The sequence below is a fragment of the Triticum urartu genome, chromosome 5A (assembly GCF_056163025.1).
Source record: "Triticum urartu cultivar PI428250 chromosome 5A, HENAU_Tu73, whole genome shotgun sequence".
Taxonomy (NCBI): domain Eukaryota; kingdom Viridiplantae; phylum Streptophyta; class Magnoliopsida; order Poales; family Poaceae; genus Triticum; species Triticum urartu.
In genome coordinates this window covers 52,970,687-52,980,209 of record NC_141877.1, presented here as the reverse complement: position 1 = coordinate 52,980,209, position 9,523 = coordinate 52,970,687, and the positions used below count along the sequence as shown (strand labels likewise).

General features: G+C 45.7%; 1 protein-coding gene and 1 pseudogene across 2 annotated transcripts; both read right to left on the bottom strand.

Annotated features, from left to right (window-relative positions):
- Positions 1–918: 918 nt before the first annotated feature.
- LOC125507801 (RNA methyltransferase family protein) lies at positions 919–7,742 on the bottom strand. Of its 2 annotated transcripts, XM_087525465.1 has the most exons (4): positions 6,979–7,738; positions 3,247–3,492; positions 2,475–2,669; positions 919–1,369 (listed from the first exon to the last, which is right to left on the bottom strand). In XM_087525465.1, the coding sequence occupies exons 1-3, from the start codon at positions 7,669–7,671 to the stop codon at positions 2,538–2,540; spliced, it is 1,071 nt and encodes a 356-aa protein (XP_087381591.1). In that variant the 5' UTR covers positions 7,672–7,738; the 3' UTR covers positions 919–1,369; positions 2,475–2,537. The 2 variants fall into 2 exon arrangements, with proteins under 2 accessions (XP_087381591.1, XP_048528262.1); XM_048672305.2 differs by lacking the exon at positions 2,475–2,669 and having other exon boundaries at positions 6,979–7,742.
- On the bottom strand, positions 3,499–6,972 carry LOC147967974 (uncharacterized; annotated as a pseudogene).
- Positions 7,743–9,523: the final 1,781 nt, after the last annotated feature.

Here is a 9,523-nt window from a genome sequence, read left to right as displayed (position 1 = left end):
TTTACAACCGCGATAAAACTAGGATTACACTATAAATAAACCATGATTGCAGCAACAGTTGGCCAATCAACTTTGAGACAAATATGTCCTTGCAAGAGATTGGTTGAAACAGCTCAGCTGGATGGACAGAGATGGGCAGATAGTTGAAAGGAGGTAGAACTACTTCACATGCTGTCTACAAGGCGCTACTTGTGCTCACCTGCTTCTCTCTCTTTCAGTCTCTCTCTAGATTCAGTCAAGGAGGAGTTGGATTAAAGGTAGAAGAAGAGGAGACGGCATCTAGATCAAGGCTCCGACATTCATTCCTTTAGAGCAGGGATAACTTGTGCCTCAATCCTTGCTTGTCACGCCTTGATGATCTTTTCAGCTTCGACTTTCTTTGATTCTAAGATCCAACGGCTCACATTATGCCATGAATACCACCTTCGGACTGGTATACAAGGCGTTATCCTATTTTTGGGGTAATTCTGTCCAAGATCACTGTCCAACGCACCCACCTTGGCCTCTGCAATTTCCGGCAACACATAGTGACGATGGAGTAAGAAAATACAAGTTATATTCCCCGGGAATATACCACTGGATTTGCATTCGAAAGATGTTCCCAGCAGCGTGCTTTTACTGTTATGTATGCAGCACAAAACTAGAGCTCTAGTCCGATGCAGTTGGCGACCAAATTCTAATAAAGTTGTACTAAAGCAACGTCAATTAATATGGATCGAAGGGAGTATAAGAACACCCAAAGATGCAAAATGAAAGTTCACAATTGATGATGGACTCCTGATTTTCTTTGAAAAGAATGTGCTTATGTCAAAATTTTCAGTTTTCCAAAGAAAGGAACTGACAGTATTTTGATAAACATGTTAGAGTTTTCAGCATATGTTTTACCTGGAGATGGATCAAATGGTGGGCAAGAGAACATTATCAGCAGGGACAAATAATTAAGCACACCAGTCGCTTGTGGACGGCGGAATAATTTGGAGGCTACAAAAGCAGCCTCTCCCTCCAGATCACATCATCACAGACAGCCCAACACGTCAAAAAGAACAATTGGCCACACATACCACCCCTTAAAAACAAATGCCAGGTACACCTTTTTGTATGCAAGCTACTGGAAGACCTGTGTCCACCGTGGCGTAGAGAAGCTTCCTTGGACCATCAATGGCAGCTTGGCAACAAAATCCATCTCATCTCACTCACATGCACAGGGATCATGATTGACTTGCATTATGTTATTGCCCACTACGACGCTTAAGCTGCAAGTGATAAGTGCCCCAGAGGGAATTATGTAACTGGGTTTGCTCGCTTCTCGCTTAAGCCTGCCCAGAATATGAACATCGATACCACCTTTTTCTTTTCAACTGATAGGCGTCTGAAAAGCAGAGGAAGAGAAAGAGCAAAGTTTAGATATATATCACGAAGGAATATACAAGGAAAAGCACAGGAATGTACACAAATTCACGTGACGAGTTCTACAACTTTGGGACACATGAGAAACATTATCTTTTTGCTTGAACCCATGATCAGTTCACACGTAGTCAGCATAGATGCAGCTTTGTGTGAACTTTGCTAACAATATCACTTACACCATAGTTGTGTTCCCCACATGAACTTTATAGTGGTGCTATCATGACTGAAAAAAAAAAACTGGTTGCAATGCACATCAAAGCTCTATTGGATATGTTATTCGATCAGGAACCAGGTCAGCAGGGCTGGGAAGTTCAGACATCAAAATTCAGCAAACTTACGAGCGAAAACGAACTCACGTGAGATGAGGTTCCTACAATTAAACATTAACGGATATAATTGCCATCCATCAGGAGGTTCGCTATTAAAAGTTATTTATCTATGTGCAAGAGAAATTACATATGCACAAGCTTACAGTAAACTGCAAAACATCTCTTTGTTACACTAAGAGGACAGACGACGACAAGACAGCAATTATATCTTTCACAAAAGAGAGGTGTCATTTAAAGCAGTGTTGTATCACTTGAATGACTAGGATATCAAGAAGCCATCATCTGAAGAAAAAGAAAAGGCACCTTAAAAGTTATACGACACCTTAGCAGTTAGCATATAATATGTCCCAAGCTGAGCGTCACTTGTCAGTTTTCCACAATCTAGCATATACTCCCTCCATCCCAAAGTAAATGTCTCAACCTTAGTACAACTTTGTACTAGAGTTAGTACAAAATTGAGACACTTATTTTGGGACGAAGGGAGTAGTAACTAAGGACTACCATAGAATAAGCACATACTCCCTCCGTTCGGAATTACTTGTCTCGGAAATGGATGTATCTAGAATTAAAACATGCCTAGATACATCCATTTCTGCGACAAGTAATTCCGAACGGAGGGAGTATTTCAGTAACTAAAGATCCACAAACTGCAGGGACGCCAGAGACAGAAGATGATGGTTGAAACAACCAAGTGCTGCTGCTGCACTGCAAACAAGTCAGAAATTGGGCAATTCTTACCCAAAATCACTAAGGAACAGAAGTGATCTCAAACAATATTTTATCAGCATCCATATTTTTTTTTCATCTGCGGTACCCTCTTACAAAACGTTTGATGTCTGCAAAGTCTAAAACTGCCTCCACGTCGCAAAAAGATGAGCTCCACTTTGTACTAATGAAGTCGACAAGAAACTCTGACTGCTTGTTGCCATTTGTCTGCCACACAGACACAAAGAGGTTTTTGCATGTTACATCAGTGAAAATACTAATGTTCCTTCAGGACTTGCAAAGCAACAAATCCAAAGAAAAGCGAAAGCATGATGTGCATCTGAGGGAATACCAATCAAGGCACTGTAGGGTAGTACATATAAAAGCAGCACAGCTTGTTTCATGTTATGTGATACTCCCTCAGTTAATATGAGATGTTATGGATGTATCAGTATGTACTACATACAGACTGAAATGAGTGACCAAACACACTAAAATACGTCTATATACATCCCATCAGAAAAAAATTAGAACATCTTATAATAGTGAATGGAGGGAGTATCTCTTTATGATCTTGTAAGCAAGTGCACAACCAATCACTTACTAAATAAGTATCTGAAAGTCTTAAAAACAAAATTGCTCCTACAGCTAAACATGAAACATATTAGTAACAATTTAAGCCCATATTGGACTGAATTATTCGTTTGAAGTTATCTAGTAGCAATTTACAGTGTCATGTACAATGGTGCTGGTAGTTAACAAAAACATGCAAATCTAAGATACATGACATCTGAAGATGCTTTACCTCAAAAACAAAGAAACCTCCAGGCATCAGTGCCGAAGATAACCCTTCACATAGATGAAGCAAATGATCAAGGCCATCTTTGCCTCCATCAAGTGCCAATTTTGGTTCATGCCAACCAACTTCAGGTTGCAGGCCAGGTAGATCATCAGTTGGTATGTATGGAGGGTTACTAATGACACCCATCAGTTTTCCTTTGACATCTTCTAGAGGTTCGAACCATGAGCCGCGCCTTATCTCAACTTTATCCTATTTTCAGTACACGACATTAACAATAAGAATTCATGTACTTCTGCAAAGCAATACAAATTTAACTGTGCAGAACAATTAAAACCCGGAAGCAGCAGCCAGTAATTTTGCTTCTGGGAGTAGCTGCAGTAGCAAGTAGCTCTTATAAAAACGTGTAATAGACTGAAAGTAGAGTTACTAATAAAATGTGTTCTAACTTGAATATTTCCCTGAACATAAATCTCGGCTGCAACTTAGGTGGCCATTGTTTGGGCCCCAGCAAATGATTCTCAGATTCTAGGCCTTCCAAAATCAGAATCTCAAACAAACACATCAGATTCTTACCTAGCTTCCTAGAATTGATTCTGGAAAATGAACTACCAGGCAAGCCAAGCCGGAAGCAGCGATTTCGGTGATTCTGCACCTTCCCGCAAAAGAAAATGGTTTATTTTCAGTCCTTGCACCTGTTTCCAGTCAATATTACAATGAAACTGCCACCGCAGCCCTAAGCTATTCCTCCAGCAGCCGCCACTCTCACCCTGACCCGCCGTCTTTGCTCACCGCGTCCTCCACCCATGACTCCTCTCTCCTCTCATCTCTCCCGTCTGATCCAAGGGCCTCCCATAGGGCCTCGCCAGCCGTCTCCTCCTGTCGCTCGCGGCCGACAGCTTGCTGCCCAGCATGCCGAACTCCTTGCCACCGTGATCCGAGACCTCCGTGAGCGGCGGCAGCTTCCCATCCTGATCCCCATCGGCAGCCATGGCCTCATCGTAGTAATCAAATCGGGACCTGCTGGTGGCGTAGAAGTCCTCAGACTGGCTGGCGCCGTGAATGCTGAACAGCGGCTCGTTGGGCGCGATGCTCCACTCCACCTGCGACTACCCCGTCCTGGGCTGGAAGACAGGCGCCGGGATCCTGTCCGGGTTGAAGACCTCGACTGCTGGAGCCATGGCAGCCGGCTTAGCCATTGTTAAGGCCTCCAGCGCCGACGACACCGTGCCTCCGTCAGACGAGAACGTTTCGTCGTCCTCCCACAGGGCCTCCAACCGTCTCCTCCTACACCGCCCTCGGCGGTGGTCCGCTCCGTCCATGCCACGCCCTTCCATGGTCTGGTCCGGCCTCACCAACCCCACCACCCTGAGATTCCTCCTGCGCCGCCTCCTGCACCAAAATCTCCACTCTCCCCGAGCTCAGTAGTTGCTCAGACCATATGTATTTTCTGTGTGTGTGCGCGCGCGTGTGTGTGTGCGTATTGGAAGATTTGTGAATTGTTCAATGAATGTGATTACTTCTGCAAATTTCATGATTGACCAGTGCATTCAGGGGCGTTGCAGACGTTTCAAGCTGATTAGTCAGAAAATCTAAAATCCGGCAGTAGCCAATTTTCTTTTCTAAGCTGATTAGTCAGAAATACATTTTAGCTGTGCAAACAAATAAAACCCGGTGGTAGTAGCCATTTCTTCAGGGTATAGTTGTGGAACTAACAGGAGCAAGTAAGCAGACTATGAAATACAATTACTACTAAATGGTGTTCCAACTTGAAGCATTTACCAAATGTAGATCTCAATTTTGGTTTAACTCGCTTGCTACCTAAACTAGTAAGTCAAAACCAGAACATGAAACAACACCTCCGTTTTTGGCAACAAATCAAAATCCACCCTACGCTGAATTTATTATGCTACGAGCAATTATATTTTATTTTGCCAACAATGAATGCAGGAATTCTTACACCATGTGCTTAACCATATCGATTGCATTTAGTTGTTATACAACAAACACAAACTGATATGACTAACCAAAAATATTCTGACATGAATTGGCATCTCCATTGAAACAAATAACCAAATAGAAACTTATCGACATGACCATTTGTGTATACTCAAGTAGGTTACTTACTGACATATCATGACTTCACTTATGGAAGTTGATCAGCACATTGGTCACCTCCTTGATATCACCATGTCACCCAGCCCCTTCATTTGGGCAGTCTGTTGCTTCTGGATTTTAATGTTAATGGGTCAGGCCTTGTCATCAACAAGCTTCAAGAATAGAAGCTTAAACATGCTGCGATGATTTGTGTCGAGTGCCAACACTTCCTGCCCCATGTACCAGTAAGAATCACACTTCTCCTTGAAGTGTTTCTCCAAAATACTCTCAGGCAGACCATGTTTGGCAACCTCAGCCGGTTGTATCCTCTTCAACTGAGGAGACAAGATCTTTTTCCTGGGCTAGGTTGGCTCGATGAGTTCGGCATGCAGCGCCTTCATGTTGCGCTAGGGCTTCTTGGCCACATTCTACTTCGAGGGGAGCTGGCTTGGGCTGCACCATGTCAGCCTCGGACTCAATATCATGGGTCTCAATGTCCTCGGAGTCAGACTCAGAGTCTCTCACCTTGTCCTCAGGTACAAGATACTAAGTCTGAGACCTACGAGGTGGAACCCAAGCCAGTGCCCTTTCAAAAGAGGAAGTGGCCAAGAAAGCCCAACGCAAGAGGAAGGCACTGCGGGCCAAACTCGCCGAGCCAATCGAGCCCAAGAGGAAGGCCTTCTCATTTCAGCTTGAAGAGAATGTGACCAACTAAGGTTGGCGAGGATGGTTTTTCTAAGAGTAATCTAGAGAAGCTCTGAAAGGAGAATTACAATTCATACCGGTGCCTCGGGCAAGAGGTGTGGACACTGGAGGCAAAACATCATGGCATGTTTAAGCTTCCGTTCTTGAAGCTTGTTAATGAAATGCCGAAGCCCTCCACACTAAAATCTAGAAGCAGCCCAAAACGAAGGCGCTGATCCGACAAGGTAATATTAAGAAGGGGTTGACAAATACGTTGATCAGCTTGCTTAACTGAAGTCATGAACTCATGATAGGTTGCTAAACTGATCTTCTGTTATGAGCCTCCACTTGGTTAAAATTAAGTAATCTGGTCGATTATATATACAATGGTCATGTAGAATAAGCCTGTGTCTAAATATTTTTTTCGAATCTTGGTTGGTCATATATCAGCTCATACTTGCTGTATAATAAATAAATGCAATAGATATGCTTAAGCACATGACACAACAATTGCCGCGTCCATTGGTGGCAAAATAGAAATGCTGGTAGCATAATAATAATCATCTGCATTTCACCCTACACCACCAATTTATGTCAGCAGATATTTTGGTTGGTCATATATCAGATCGTACTTGTTGTATAACAAACAAATGCAGTTGATATGGTTAAGTACGAGACGCTATAATTGTTGCATCCATTGGTGGCAAACTAGAATTGCCGCTACATAGTAAATGATTATCCACATTCCACCCTACACTACCAGTTTAACGGCACTGTCTTAGACTACATTGTAACACAGATTCAGTTAGCTCACTACACCGATGGATGATAACCAGGAAAACATCATGCATTATTTAGCTGGGTATAAGTGGCAGCATTTTAGTTTGATCACAGATTCACAGTGGATGTAAAACAGCTTAAGTTTCCCAACTCTAGACACAACTGAGATCGCCTCACCTGCACCCCGTACCTCTGGACGTTGAGCCGCGCGACCTCAACAGCGACCTCGCTGACGTCGGTGGCGAACACCCTCCCCCCGGGCCCCAGCATCCTGGCCACGGCCACGGCAATGGCGCCGCTCCCGGTCCCGAGGTCCGCCCACCACCCGTCCTGGAACCCCTCGACCGCCGCGACCATGTCGACGACGGTCTCCGTCTCGGGCCGCGGGATGAGCACGCCGTCCCGGACCGCGACCACCAGGTCCTTCCAGTGCTCGTTCCCGACCACGTACTGGAACGGGCGCCTGTCCCGGACGTGGCGGAGCCACAGGGCCTCGAGCTCATCGAGCGGCGCGCGGAGGAGGTGGGGCGCCGCCGGGTCGGCGCCGGACGGGGCGGGGGCGGAGGCGTCCGCGAGGAGCCAGCGGAGGTGGCGGTGGAGGTGCGGCGCGGAGGGCGGGACGAGCGCGGCGGCCCGGCGGCGGAAGGCGGCGAGTGAGGCCTCCGGGACGGGGTGGGTCGGCGGGCGGAGGAAGAGCGGCGTGGGGTCTGCGTCCTCCGGGGGGTCGGGGGTGGTGGTACGCGGGGTAGGCGGCGTCAGGGCGGAGGCGGAGGCGGAGGAACGGCGGGGTCTGAGGAGGAGGAGGAGGCGGCGGGGTTTGGGTTTGGGGAGGAAGGCGGAGAGGATGGGTCGGGCGGACAGCGAGAGCATGGCTTCGAGAGAGAGAGAGAGAGAGAGAGAGAGAGGGGAAAGGAGGAGAAAAATGGCGGCTGAGGGAATGAAAATGGACGGATTTGTCCCTGCAAGTTAGGGCACGTACGGGACTCTTACCGCTCAAAAAAAAACGTACGGGACTCTTAAATCGGAGATTCTAGGATTGGTGGGGAACAATTTACAGAAAATGATGCGGCCGAATATTCAACCATTGCCCGCATACACTCCGAACAGAATGTCAACAAACCGGACAAACTTTATCAGACACAATGGAATTCAAAAAAATTAGGACATAATTTTCGTAGAACTGACAATATCTCACCTGTTCAAACAAACCAAGCCCGCAACACTCGAAAGTAATTTTAGAAAATTGCATAGTTCATCCGTGCAAATATCTCTAGCACAACAATAGTTTAAATTCAACGAGATAGTTGGATGTTCAATAAGTTTTTCGAAAACATCTATTTTCAAATTCAACAATGCTAGAGCTAGACCCGGCACATGGCGGTCCACACAAACTGCCCCTTAAACTTCATCCAACAATGTGCTTGTAGCTCTATGAGGGTGAGCTCAACTTCCGCCATGCAATATTGTAAAAGTAGGTTTCCCGGATTTGCATGTTGTGGGCACTCCAAATCTGTGCCTACCAAACTCAGGTACACCTTGTGGTCTTATGTGCAATATACGAAGTGAATCGCGCCTTTCACATGGTTTTCACTGCTCAAATCGAGAGGACCTAACATGTCAATGGAAAACTTTTTGGGTTTAGGGTACAAATTGTCGAACATCATTTGCTGGACATGATTTTTGGTGGACGTTTCTGCGAGAGTCAGTACTAGGCGTCGGCCCATTGGATCCCCCGCGGGTACTGCACATAAGGATGGCAATGGGTTGGGTTTGGATCGGGTTGAACAATATCAAATCCATAATCCATATTCATGAAGACAGTCTTTACCCGCCTATGAAAAAAATCCATGGGTGACAAATTATGTCCATGTCTAAACCCGATGGATATCCATACCAACTGGATATCCATTGGGTCCTCTCAAGACATAACACAATGTTAACATAAGCTCTAACATTCTTTACCTCGTGGCAAGCTAGTCTTCACTTATTGTAAACATCAACTTATGGTGAATCAACGTCCACTAACAACCTAATATCATTTAGTATTTTTCTAAATGATGAGAATGACGAGTCATTTAATGAGGACATAAAATATGGGAAGGGGCGCTGGAGTGTGTTAGTGGGGATGGAATGTCAATTAATAAAAGTTACGATGGGGATCGTGCAATTTCTTTTGCATGTTATACATAACAACATGTAAAATTGCAGTGGGACATGTGACTGTGGGGTAGGGATACTAGATTTTTGCCCATTAATGCATACTATCGGGTCGGTTTGGGTATACCCACGGGAACAAGATTTTTATCCATGCCCTACCTGCGAGCAATCGGGTCGGGTTTGGGCGCCGTCCATGGGCACAAAAGCCTATCCAAACCCTATCCATTCGGGTCGGATATCCATGGCTATCCATGTCCATGGATAAAATTGCCATCCCTAACTGCACAACCCTTTAATTCCACGCCCCCGCACCATTGGATCCCCCCATATATCCTCTTTTCCTTGCGTTAAGACGTCACTGATGCCCGCTACCGCCCGCCGTTCCGTCCTCATCCCATCGCCCGTTAGAGCATCGATGCCCAGCGTGGCGGTTCGCCTCGGTCATCACCGGTTGTACTCACCATGCGTGCCAACCCCCCGCATCACATCACCCCTCTATTTGCTGGTTCCAGTAAAACAAAAACATCGATCCAGCAAAAACACCGCCAACTCGAGCAAAATCATC